Source organism: Aedes albopictus, chromosome 2 (assembly GCF_035046485.1).
Source record: "Aedes albopictus strain Foshan chromosome 2, AalbF5, whole genome shotgun sequence".
Classification (NCBI taxonomy): Eukaryota; Metazoa; Arthropoda; class Insecta; order Diptera; family Culicidae; genus Aedes; species Aedes albopictus.
This window is the reverse complement of record NC_085137.1, coordinates 9,645,752-9,658,986: the sequence shown is the minus strand read 5'-3', so window position 1 is coordinate 9,658,986 and position 13,235 is coordinate 9,645,752. Positions and strand designations below refer to the sequence as shown.

Below are 13,235 nucleotides of genomic sequence, written 5' to 3'. Positions count from 1 at the left end.
GCTTGGACGGACCTCTTTATCGCCGGAAGGGCGATTTTTCCGGACATTTGACTTTTCACCGGTACGATGGTCGACGCTTGACACTGGTACCGATGCTTTCGGGATCTCGAATAGATTCAGTCGCAGGACCTCCAATGCTTCTGACAATTCCGCTACTCGATTAGTTACTCTGGCCTTCTTATGCTGATTTTGACTCGATGACGACTTCTTGGACTGACAAACTTTCGATGTGTGACCCTGTTTGCCACACGCGTAACACGTCCAACTTTGGGCAGGACACGTGGCTGGGTCATGCTGCCGACTGCAGCGAAAACACGACTTCCATGACTTCTGGTTCGATGACGTTTTCGTGTGGTCACTAAACTGTTTGCCTCGCTTGGGTTGCTGTTTTCTGCTATGCTGCTGGACTGCTGCGATTCTCGACGACGACGACACTGGATTTGACATCTCCTGATTTTGACTGAGTGCTGCCTCCCAGCTTCTCGCAAGAGAGCAAGCACTGTCGAACGTCAGCTGAGCTTCCGTGAGCAACCGTTTTCGTAGACTTTGGTCATAAATCCCTGCAACAAACTGGTCACGGAGGGCGTCCGGTAGAAAATCTCCGTATTTGCAGGACTGCGACGTTGCTTTCAAGCTGATTATAAAATCGGTGATGGACTGGGACGAATGTTGCTCGCACTTCCGAAATTTATATCTTTCGGCGACCACGTTGGTTGTAGGTGCGAGATGCTGTTTCAGCAAATCTACCAGGACTTGGTAGGACTTCTTGCGGGGGTCTTCTGGTGCACACAGCCTCACAGAGACGGTGTAGAGACTGGGACCAGCAACAGTGATTAACACCGGGACTTTCTTGTCGTCCGGAGTATCATTCACGAGGAAGAACATCTCTAGACGATTGATGTACTCCACAAAATTCTCCCCGACCACAAACGGCTCTATCTGACCGAACATGCCAGCTCTAATGACTGGAGCGGCGGCTGCAGCATTTCCTTCCATCTTCACTGCTTTCGACGTTGTTCCACTTGCACTGTCACCTTCCTCGTCACTGTTCGACATTTGAGGTTAGGTTCCTAACACGTGCTCTACCGACGGCGCAACACAATACACTACGCGAGACTATTCACTACCGCACTACTACCGTTTTACCTCGTCGCCAAGTTGCTATGGCTTCGGAGAAGCAATAATTGCACGCGGACACAATACTGTTAACTATTAACTTTATTGAATATTAGATACGCTAGTTTACACTGATATGCGAGAGTGAATTTAGGATCGACTGATCGGTCCAACCGTCGGATGGTGAAAGAGACCGACTTCCGTTAGCGTACATCCAAGAAGCCTATTGCTATAAAATAGTCATTTTTGGTACTTCATGGTTGGTACCATTATTATAGTAATCGAGGGATACTACAGAAGGAAGAAACTCTGCTGGAATTATTAGAATTAATTTCCTCAAGAACAAGCTTTTTATAGCATTTGATCAAGTGATATTCGGCCTAATGGTAATGGCTTTCGGGCAGTGACAGTCAGGCTAATGGTATAGGTAAAACCGTCACTTGAGTTATTATTTCTGTGTATTTTACTCGTTGCTTCGAATAGGTTTTTGTTTATGGTATTCGATTGATTTAGGTGTGTGATCAACAATTCCGGGTAATTTTGCTGTTTGGCACAAAAATTATTATTTAAAGAGATCATGTTATTGTAATTGGCAAAAATAAGCTTAAAAAATTACTTTCAATTGAAAGCAGGGAATCTTTGAAAAATATAAGTAAAGCCGAAAATTCCATATCAGTAAAAGCTGGGAAGAACATCCTATGTGTTGAAGAAAGGAAAATCTTTGATGAGTATTGATCAAATTCCGTCAAAATAATATTTGATCAATTAGATCCACATCATGATCAACTTGTCCACAAGACAAATTTGTGGAAATGTTCTAATTGAAAAAATAAGCTGTTATGCGCAATAAAATATTTGAATAACATCGATAATTTAATGTATTGTGAAGTTTGAAAGGTTTAAGTTCACATCATTTTTTTGTTTCACAGTGATTTGCCCTTCTTCAAACTATAGGCTTTTCTTTAAAAGTTACTCTAGAATCATTTCTTGTTTGTTCCGGTAATTTATTTAACTTTCGCATATAATAAATCTGAACAAAAATAAAATTTTACATTTTTACAATCGTTATTGTGGGCTAATCGATCCCAAACAAATAAAAAACACGATTTATATTTCAATAAGAATTTTTTTAAATTATCATTAGATGGGGAACACTTCTGGATTGAGAACTATGGAAAATTTCTGGGAAATGGTACTTTCTGGGGAATGGTACATTCTGGCAAATGGTTTTCTGGGAAATGGTTCTTTCTGGTAAACAGTTTTCTGGGAAATGGTATTTTCTGGCAAATGTCTTTCTGGCCAATGGCATTCTGGCGAATGGTTTTCTGGCAAATATCGCACAATCTAGTACAGATCATTCCCCCACACATGGTTCCACCATCCCAGCCGTCAGTAATATGGTCAGCACAACACCCAAGATCGACAGTACAGCCCGTAGTCCAGCAGAGCTCCCCTATTGTGGCTCTATCAGCATCTGTGCATTCCGCGTAGACGTATATGGCCTATAGGGCGGCTAAACTGGCACTGAGCAAAGAGATTAAGGCACGAAAACGAGCGTGTTTCGAAAATCTCTGCCAGGCAGCCAACACGACACCCTGGGGCGATGCCTACAGGGTAGTCATGGCCAAAACGAAAGGAGCGTCTGCGCCCCCGGAACGTTCACCCGTGATACTACAGAGGATCGTGGAAACGTTGTTTCCACGCCACGCTACAAGACCATGGGCTGCCAACCCCCTGGCCGAATAGACCAGGGGGAGGTAGCCCCAGTGACGAACGATGAGCTCATCGTAATTGCGAAGTCGCTCAAGTTGAACAAGGCTCCGGGTCCGGACGGTATCCCAACGGTTGCCATCAAGTCGGCCATCGAGGCATGCCCTGATATGTTCAGAATGGCTATGCAGATGTGCCTGGACAGAGGCGAATTCCCGGAGAGGTGGAAAAGGCAAAGATTGGTTCTGTTGCCCAAACACGGGAAGCCACCCGGCGACCCGTCGGCATACAGACCTATCTTCCTACTAGACATCTCCGGGAAACTGTTGGAACGAATCATCCTGTCGAGGCTACTGGTCTACACCGAGAAACCAGATGACTCTGGGCTCTCGGATAACCAGTTTGGCTTCCGGAAGGGTCGATCGACGGTGGACGCTATTAACCCTCGAGCGATCGCGCTGTTGTATTTTGTACAACACGATGAAAAAATCTCGCTTTTTGTACTCAGCATTAACGTGATGCTGACGCAGGTAGTCAACCGCGCGAGTTACGGAAGGTTAAGGCCGTAACGAAAACGGCCGAGATAGCGTTCCAGAATAACCGTAGGGGAATTCGTTATTGCGCGGTAGTCACGTTGATGTGAAGAATGCGTTCAATAGCGTCAGTTGGGCGGCCATTGAATGCGCCATTCAACACCTAGGAGTCCCGGATAGTTTACGCCGGATTCTGGAGAGCTATTTCCAGGATAGGGTGCTACTCTATGACACGGACGAGGGCGAAATGAGGTACAACATCACCGCGGGAGTACCACAAGGGTCAATCCTGGGCCCGGTACTATGGAATGCGGCGTACGATGGCGTATTGAGGCTCACACTTCCACCGGGCGTAAAGCTGGTCGGCTTCGCTGATGACATTACCCTCACGGTATGCGGCGAGTCGATAGAGGAAGTGGAACTGACAGCGGCGCATGCAATTGGCATAATCGAAGACTGGATGAGGTCACGTCAGCTGGCACTCGCACACCACAAGACGGAAGTGGTGGTGGTGAACAATCGCAAGTGAGTCTGAACAACATGCGGTGGTCACCACAGGCGGGTGTGAGATCAACTCCAAGCGCTCATTGAAGCAACTCGGAGTCATGATCGATGATAAGCTGAACTTTGGTAGCCACGTGGAATATGCTTGCAAGAGGGCGAGCATGGCGATTGCGGCATTATCGAAGATAATGTCAAATAGCTCGGCAAATTTCGAGTAAGCGTAGGCTTCTCGCGACAGTAGCGGTCTCCATACTACGGTATGGTGCTGCTGCATGGTCGAGCGCGCTAGAGGTCAAGCGAAACGTAGAGCGGCTCGAAAGTACACACAGGTTGATGGGCCTTAGGGTCATCAGCGCATACCTTACGGTGTCAAAGGACGCGGTATGCGTGCTGGCGGGTATGATGGCCATAGCACTTGTGGTGTCAGATGACGAGGAGTGCTTCGCGAGACGCGGCACAAGAGGCGCGAGACGGATTGCCAGAACATCGTCGATGTTGAAATGGCAGAGGGATTGGTCATCCTCCAGCAAGGGCAGATGGACACACAGGCTCATACCGAGCGTGTCCAAGTGGACGAGCAGGCCCCATGGCGAGGTGAATTTTCACTTGACACAGTTTCTGTCAGGCCATGGGTGCTTTAGGTGGTATCTGCACAGATTCAGACATGCTGGTTCTCCTTCATGTCCGGAGTGTGCGTGCAGACTGCGACGAGACCGCGGAGCATGTGCTCTTTGAATGCCCCCACGCTTCGTGGAGCAAAGGTCGAGTATGCAGGAGGTATGCGGTAGAGACATCACTCCCGACAACATTGTTGAAAGAATGTGTCCTCCCCCGACGAGTGGGATGCCGTTTCTTTCTCGGTATCTCTAATCGTCCTTGAACTACAGAGAAAATAGCGAGCCGAACAACAGCTAGTTGAGTTGGCTCCCCCTCCCCATCCAGGAGCTTAAGCCCAACGGGTAGTCTAAGTACTAGCCAGGGTCCGAGCCTCCGGGGAAGAGCGAACAACTTAAGGCGGTAGCAGGTGGAACGCTTACCATTAGAGTGTACTCATTGTACGAAGTCTTCCCCCCTTCACGAAGTCATCCCTAACGGGCGTACCGCGAAGGTAAGGAAGAAGAGAGAAAGAGGTTTTAGTGTCGACCCCACATAACCTGAGGACCCACCTCTCGGGTATCTGTAGAAGCAGATTTCCTCTTTCTATATAAAAAAAAGACCGCATAGGGAACCAACTGTTGAAGTGTCAACGGTAGGACAAGCTTACGCGGGTCCTATGCCTTCCTACGTAGTTCCAGCATCTAGTCCGTTCGTGGCACGAGGTACAATTCCGTACGCGTCGACAGACAATGATAATGTACAAGGGCAAGCATGTCCTACAGCGTCCCAGATAGCAACTCGACAAGTGATGGCACGTGATTTACCAGTATTTTCGGGCAATCCCGAAGATTGGCCCATTTTCCATAGCTCTTTCCAGAACTCTACAGAAATTTGAGGTTTCAGTGATGCCGAGAATCTTGCGCGTTTACAACGTTGTTTGCGAGGACCTGCGCTGGAGGCTGTCAGAAGTCGGCTGCTTCTTCCAGCATCGGTACCTCGCGTGATTGAAATACTTCACAAACTATTTGGGAAACCTGAAATCCTTATCAACTCATTAATGAAGAAAGTACGTAACGTTCAACCACCAAAGGCAGATAATCTCAACACAATAACTGTTTTCGGACTTGCGGTCCAAAATTTAACGGATCATATTGCCATATCAGGATAAGACTCTCATATGGCAAATCTAATGCTTGTATACTTGTATAGCAATGAGGTATACTTCTATTTGTATGATTAGTGGGCACTCGCAATATAGAGAAACACGAAAAGGTCGCACAGCAAGTAGTAGGAGAATAGCCAAATCTAGCGAGAATTGTAAGAAATGTAAGAAGAACTTAAATATCAATGTTTATAACTGAATTATTCGATTGAAATACATTTTCAGCTTTAAAGCAGCTGGTAACGCAACTGAAAGACTGTATCATTCGCTAAATTACTCCAACAGCTAGTATTGGGCAAATCTGGCTGAGACATCGATTTTTGTGAATCGATTCGAATCGGATCAGCAGAATCGATTCAAATGATTCGTATGCTGCATGTAGTTCAAGTTCGTGGTATGTTTTGTTTGTCTAAATATATTCAATATTAAAATTTGAGATGCACATCAAACACTTTGCGAATCTGATTCGAAAATGGATATAACGTTGAGACAATGTATTCTGAAAAAAAAAATGTTTTTGAATCGACAGAAAAATCCAGCGATCCTGAGATACCCCAGAACTCTGAAAAGTATTCCCATAGAGTACTGGGATAAATTCAAGCAGACTGCTGAGAGAAATTCCCCCAGAAGTTTTAAAGAGTCTCCATAAGAATTCTAAATGGAGTTTCTCTTGAATAATGAGAGAGATTTCTTCACAATGCTGGAAATACAGCAGAATCCTGAGCGACATTATCTAGAAAAGAAAGCAAGACTCTTCCGGTATCTTGGTAGGAATTCTCACTGAATATTATTAAAGATTTTCCTAGAATCCTGAGAGAGATTACTCCATATCTATGAGACGGATTGTCTCAGAGTCTCGAGAGGAATTCTCCCAGAATCCTGTGATAGATTGTCTCAGAATTCTATAAGAGAAGCTTTCCTGGGATTCTCCCAAAATGTTCCAGCATCCTAAAAGGGATTATCCCAGAACCCTAAATAGGATTATAATAAAATCTCAAAATGAATTCTCCCAGAATCCTGGGAGGAGCTCCAAGAGTGGTTCTTTCACATTCTTGAGATAAATTCATCTAGAATACTGAGAGAGATTCTCACAAAAAAGATGTTCGGATTCCTACGAAACATAAAAGAAATGACCCTGAATCCTGAAAAGGGTAGCTTAGAACCCTAAGAACGATTACTCCAGAGTCCTGAGAAAGGTTTCCTCAAAATACTGGGCGGGATTGCCAAAGAAACCTGAGATATACTCTCACAGAATTCTGGGAGATAGGACCCCAAAATCTCGAGAAGAATTCCTCCAGAATCCTTTTAAGTTTTCTCCCAGAATTCTCAAAATATCCTGGGTGGAATCCATTAGATTGTTGAGAATAATTCTACCAGAATCCCGAACGGCCTTCCTCAGAATCCTACAAGCGATTCCCCAGCATCTTGAGAGGGATCATTGAGAAAAATATATCTAGAAACCTAAGAGAGATTTTTTCGAAAATCTGATAAGGGTTTTTTCTGGAAGGGATTACGAAAACTTCTATAACGGACTTCGCCAGCATTCTGAGAAGGTTTCTCTTGAATTATGAGAGGTATTCTCACAGAAAATTACCGCAGATTCCTGAAAGACATTCCCCTGGAATCTTTGAAAGGACTCTCCTGAACTTCTGAAAGGGATTGTCTCAGAGCTCTGAGAGTGATTCCTCTAGAGAATACTTTAAACTATTACAACAGAATCTTCCCTGATTACTAAGAGGGATTCTCCTGGAATCCTGAAAGGGATTTCTGGGAGCAACTGTTCCAGAGCACAGAAAACAGAATTCTACTGGGATTCTCGTAGAATGCTGAGAAGGATTTCTTCCGAACCCCAAGAGGAATCACAAAATCTTTGCGAGGGATTCTCCAAAATCCAAATCTCTCTAGAGAATTCTGCCCAGAATCTCGTGAGAAATTCTTCAATAATTATTCATTCTGAAAGAAAGTGCCATAGAATCTTGAAAAATATAGACCCAAAATTCCAAGGATTTCTCCAGAATCATGATAGAAGAGAGGGATTATCTCAGAAAGCCGAATTTTCAGATAATCTGGGGAAGAATACTCGCAGAATACTTAGTGATATTCTCCCAAAATCATAAAAGGATCTTACGCAGAATTCTGAGAAGGATTCTAGTGATCCTTTGTGGGGTTTCCCCAGAATGCTAAGAAAAATTTACTCTGAAATCTGAGTGGGATCCTAAGTGAGGATCTTTCAGAATCCTGAGAGGAATCAGCCCAGAGCATCCAGAAATTTCTTAGAACTCAGGGATTTCACCCTTGGTAGGAAGCCCTGGTAAGGAATACCTCAAAACTCTGAAATGAATTCCCCTAGAATTCAGAGATTGCCTAGAATTCTGATAGGTATTCCCATATAATACTGTTGAGAAAAAATCCTCTGGAATTTTTTTGAAGGGACTTTTCTATAATTCTGAGGATTTCTTTAAAATTCTGTGAGAGATTCCTCCGAAATGCTGAAAACACCAGCATCCTATGAGATCTTTTCCAATAGGATTTCTCCCTGAATTCTATTAAGGATTTCCCTACACGCTAAAACTTCTCAGCACTAAAAAGTGCAAGACCTACTCATAAATGCATAATTTCCATACCACTCCTAAAATGTATGGGAGTTAGACATTCACATAATCTGCTCGTACACTATTCTAGATGCGAAATGGCTAGGTCACTAGTAAACAAATTGCAACTTTAACGATTTTGTGGACGCATGAGCAGATTTTGTGAATGTGTAACTCTTACACATCTTATGAGTGGTATGGAAATTATGCATTTATGAGTAGGTATTACACATTTTAGTGCTGAGCGGTTTTACTGTGTAGAATTCTGGGAGAGATAACTCCAGTTTTCTGACATGGATTCTCAAAATCTATGCTCTTATGTGCGTAGTGCTATCAACACTTCAGCAACACGTAATGGGCAAAGTCATATACTTTTGTTCATATAACTAAGCTGATATTAATACTCAAAACCAGCGTGTCCGATTGTCATAATTATTGACTAAATAAACAATAGGACAATACGAGCATTGACTGGCCACTGCCGACTCAGTTATCACATGACGAATATTCTGCAAGCTGATTCATTTGTATGTAATAGCTGTGAATCCGTTTATGGAACTTCGTATCATTTGATATGTAACTGTCCAGTTTTTGCGAAACTGCGTTTCCGAGTACTCGGTAAACACTTATTAAGTGAAACTGACTTCAGAAACCTAAATTTGGGAATGTTATTGAGAAACATATTGCTCTTTTATCCAACACTATTTACCATTTGAACAAAGTTTAAATTTATCACAATGATTCAAATTGCCCATTATATTGATTCAAAGCATAAATATTCTCTATAAAATGAAACTAGATCTGTATAAATGTTCATTTAAATTTACATAATATGCAATGCACTGTCATTGAAACCTGTGAAACCAACATCTTTCAACACATTCCTCATAAGCCGACTTCCCTAAATATTCACCAATTTCCCACAAGCCCCCAACAACCCCTATTTCGACACTAACCTTTCTGACCGGGCACGACGGCTCGTAGCGAGTCTTGATGCTTCACCGCCGTAGCTGACGCCGGTTGCTCCGGTTCCTCCTCGCCGCTCAGTATGAACAGCAGACCTTCCCGGAATTCCCCGAACGAAACCTGCCCGGTGCTGCCGTCACGTAGCAGTCGTTTCAGCAGTTCGGCCGGTTTCGCCAGTTCCAGCGTCTTGCACAGCTTCAGTAGCGCTTCCCGGCCCAACTTGCCCCGCGCGTGGACATCGTGCTCCTGGAACAAACTGTAGAGCTTCTGCTCGTACGGATCCGTCGAAAGGGCCATCTCCCGCTCAGATAGACCTCTGGGATTACTCCACTGAACTACTTTTTTTTTGGGTTTACGGGGTTGGTTGGTTCAACCGTTTCTTTTTCTTCTTTTTTCGATTTAAACCACTGTTACCAAACATGCGACAAGAGATTTATGATGTTTATTTTGTATCGCGTTTTTACTCACTATTGTGGCTCGCTTTTCCTTTCTTCTAAACAGCGGGCAATGGCATTGGCCAGTCACAAAACGATGCTCGTGAACATAACAATACCACAATTTTCTCAGACACAAAAATATATTATCTAGGGCATGCACAGAAACACTCTCTTCTAGCTCTTCCGCTCTTCTTTAGGGGCCCTGGGCTTACACCGCCTAGTGTTTTATTGGCCAAACATTTTCATTTTTATTTTTCGGGGCCTCAATTCGACGGCCTTTGTGACATTGGTTGGTTCTTCTCCGGTTCCTCGGTTCCACTGGCACTCGCGCACGCAAACTTCAGCCTTTGGGGACTTTTTACGTTGCCTTGCATGGGATGGTTGGTTGTATTATCTATATCTGAGCGTGCATTTATAACGTTTGTTTTATGAATTCTGCGATATCAAGGTAGATAGCGCAGCGGTTCTCAAACGACTACCTAATTCATATTTATTCATTTACATTCACAATTACCCAATTAAAAATCAAATTCAATGGATTGAATTGAATTGAATAAAAAGTGTTTTTTAATTATTCTCAGCAGTTTAATGACATGTGCACTAGCCTGGGACACGGTTTATATGGGAAAATATAACAAATGGAAAAACTCCAGCTCCTGTATACTTTTCAAGTTTCATTTTGGTGCCATATCAACTGTGCAAAATTTTAGATCGATCGGAAACACTATATTTTAGCGCCCGCAATTCTTAGTTTTTCATACGATATACTATGGGAACAATTTACTTCTTCAAATAAAAATCGCTTGATTTCAAAAAAATAAGTTGATGAATGATTTTGATGAAATTTCACAAGGAATCAGACCTTCAAAGACCGCAAAGCGATGCAACATTCGTGGGAAAAGTTATTAAGCCTTTCCCGATCGATAAAATGACGAGATTTTATTATTTATTGTTATTCTTTACATGTTAAACAGCGTTGGCATGCCATTCGGTTTTCAGTCAATAACTTTTTCCACATGCCTTAGATCACTTTGCGGTCTTCAGAGGGTTTGTTCCTGTTTCTCTTTCCAACAGAAATCAATGATCTATATATTTTTAAGGATTAAGATCTGCAATAGAGCTATCACTGTCTAACTCCCGGACTAAAGCAATTTGCAACGACATCAAACGAGAAAGTTTAAAACTCCATTTTTCGGGGTATTTTTCTACAGAGCTACATGTCAAAAACACAGTAGGCAGGCAGAACGACGTTTGCCGGGACAGCTAGTTACCAGTAAATTTTACTTCTAAGGGAGATATTTATAAAAAGAAAGCACTTCATAAAAAAATGTCTGGCAAATGTTCTGAACATCGCACAAAAATATGTAGAAAAGTATTAATCCATCAGAAATTTATGATAATAGCTTCTGGCCATACCGCACCCTTGTAAATTCAGTGAAGATTTTAGTAAGAATGTCTAAGACTGAGGATTTCGAAAGCTTCAACGATTTTTTCAAATATTCTGCAAAAATATCCTCCAAAAATACTACCAAGAAACTCTTTGATAACTGTTCCCGCAACTCCCCTCACAACGAGTTCTCCGATTGGAAATCAAAGATTAATTTTACAACAGAAGTTTACGTATTTTTAGGATAATTCTATCAAAAATATAGCAATAAAATCGATTCGATATAAATTTCATAAATAACCATAAATTCCATAAATAATGAATGAAAAAAGTCCTGCTTGTTAAAAAAAATCGCTAGTTTTTCCAAACCAATGATTTTTACACGTGAATTGGTCAAATGTAAAAATGAACCATGTAAATTTTCCGGAACCGGTTAAGAGTGTCCCTCTGGAAGTGGACATAGGCTCAGTGTACCAGTTATGGCTATAGTACCTCAAATTCGCCATAGTTGATTTTCAACCTTTAACGATGCAAACCATCAAGAAAAAATATGTGAACAATAGATCACGTTTTTAAAAGATGATTGCACTCATTCAAACTTCATAATTTGCTCAAATTATGATAGAAATAAATCATTTTCCTTAAAATTTCGGCTTCCTTGCACCCTATTTCGCCATAGTGTACCAGTTATGGCAAAGCCCATAAGGAATGCATGTAAATAGTGCGAAGTGGAACCGAAATTAAAAAGTATGTCCATAACTGGTACAGGGTTCCTATCATTGGCACACGCCGTATAACAAATAGTAAAAGTGGATTTGGCTCAGATTTTATATTTTTCCTGTAAAGTATGAAAACAAATCTATCATTTGACATATCGACGACATTCGTCGGTCTTCTTCTTATTTTTGTAGAAGTAGTTTTCCTTAGGTAGTGCGATAACTGGTACAGGCACCCTACATAAAAGTGAATCAAACCCATGCTTGCGGTACATCAAAATGCTTGTCCACAGAAGTTACTACCGGTAGTGTTTTTAGTTCCGGGTAATCTGATTAACAGTTTTCATAAACTCAGATCACATTTAAATATACCGGTAGTGTTCCGGAATCATTTCCGAGGGTCTCGTAAGCAATACAAAATAGACTCAGACTACATAAGAGGCTACCGGTGGTGTTGCAGAAGCAGAAGCAGCGTTGGGTGCTTTAGCGGAATTACGAAAGTGAACTAAATCAATGCAAGCGATAGATATGTGTAAGAGAACCAAAAACCTAAAAAAAACTAAAGCGATCTCATCAAATCCCACCATTTTAGATTCCTGAGACGTAAATTTACAGTAGGATGGATCAACTTTGTAAGGAAAAATTAAAATTTAGGCGCATCAGCCCGGAACATTCTTTCACATTTTTATTTGCGTCTAAAATTACTGATGCGACTGGAGGGCGAGCTCTGTAATGTGGCTGATATTTGAATATGATATAGCATTGGCAATTAAAATTACCACATTACAAATGCAACATTAATTTTGTAACCAATGATAAAAAAATATATAGCATAAAATGTGCAGAAAAAACTTTGTCAAAGTGATCTGTGAAAAAAGTTTAATCCTGGCTAGTAATTGTCATCTTGGTATGAATCAACCTCCAGTGAAGGTGGTCAAGCAGTCAACTGAAAGTACTGATACTTTCAGCTCTGTCCATACGTTAATAATAAAGTATTAATGAAGTATTCTCATGATTCAGAATTTCTTAGGTAGTACAGTACCAGATCACTGTTATGAGCATTTCCTTCTTCTCGTCCGTTACCAAAGCACAAAGATTTGGGGCTAATCACTGACTCTAAGGCAAGATTGATTGCGTCGACGGAAAGATCATGAGTACATATTCGACGAAAAAGGCACTATTATCACTAGGTGATAAATCTGTTTTTTTTTGTTCTTGTTATTAATTCAGTCAATGTTCAGTAATAATTTGATCGGCCAGAATGCATGCATCACTCCTGGCACCTAACACAGTTGAATCATCATCTTCATAATTTTATCTCCAGGTTTCATTGGCCTCAGTTTGCAATACAGATGTATTCTGGTCTTTAGTGAACGCAACAATAGAACACGAAAAGTGTGTTTTCATAATTGTTTCTAAAACTTCTTCGGAGCTCTTTGAAAAAGAACCATTTTCTTTTTAAGAGTTCCAAACCAGTTCCAAACCAGTTCCAAAGCGAGTATTTTTTGCACTCTAG

The 13,235-nt window shown here is 41.9% G+C and overlaps 1 protein-coding gene across 6 annotated transcripts in view; it reads right to left on the bottom strand.

Annotated features, from left to right (window-relative positions):
* The window catches only part of LOC109429859 (blastoderm-specific protein 25D), an 82,046-nt gene that overhangs the window by 62,954 nt on the left and 5,857 nt on the right, over positions 1-13,235 (bottom strand). For 3 of the 6 annotated variants that reach the window (XM_062849126.1, XM_062849127.1, XM_062849131.1), the window contains exon 2: positions 9,170-10,016. In XM_062849126.1, coding sequence (XP_062705110.1) covers positions 9,170-9,476 — 307 coding nt within the window. In that variant the 5' untranslated portion in view covers positions 9,477-10,016. The remainder of the gene's footprint in view (positions 1-9,169; positions 10,017-13,235) is intronic. The other 3 variants (XM_062849128.1, XM_062849129.1, XM_062849130.1) reach the window with 2 other exon arrangements.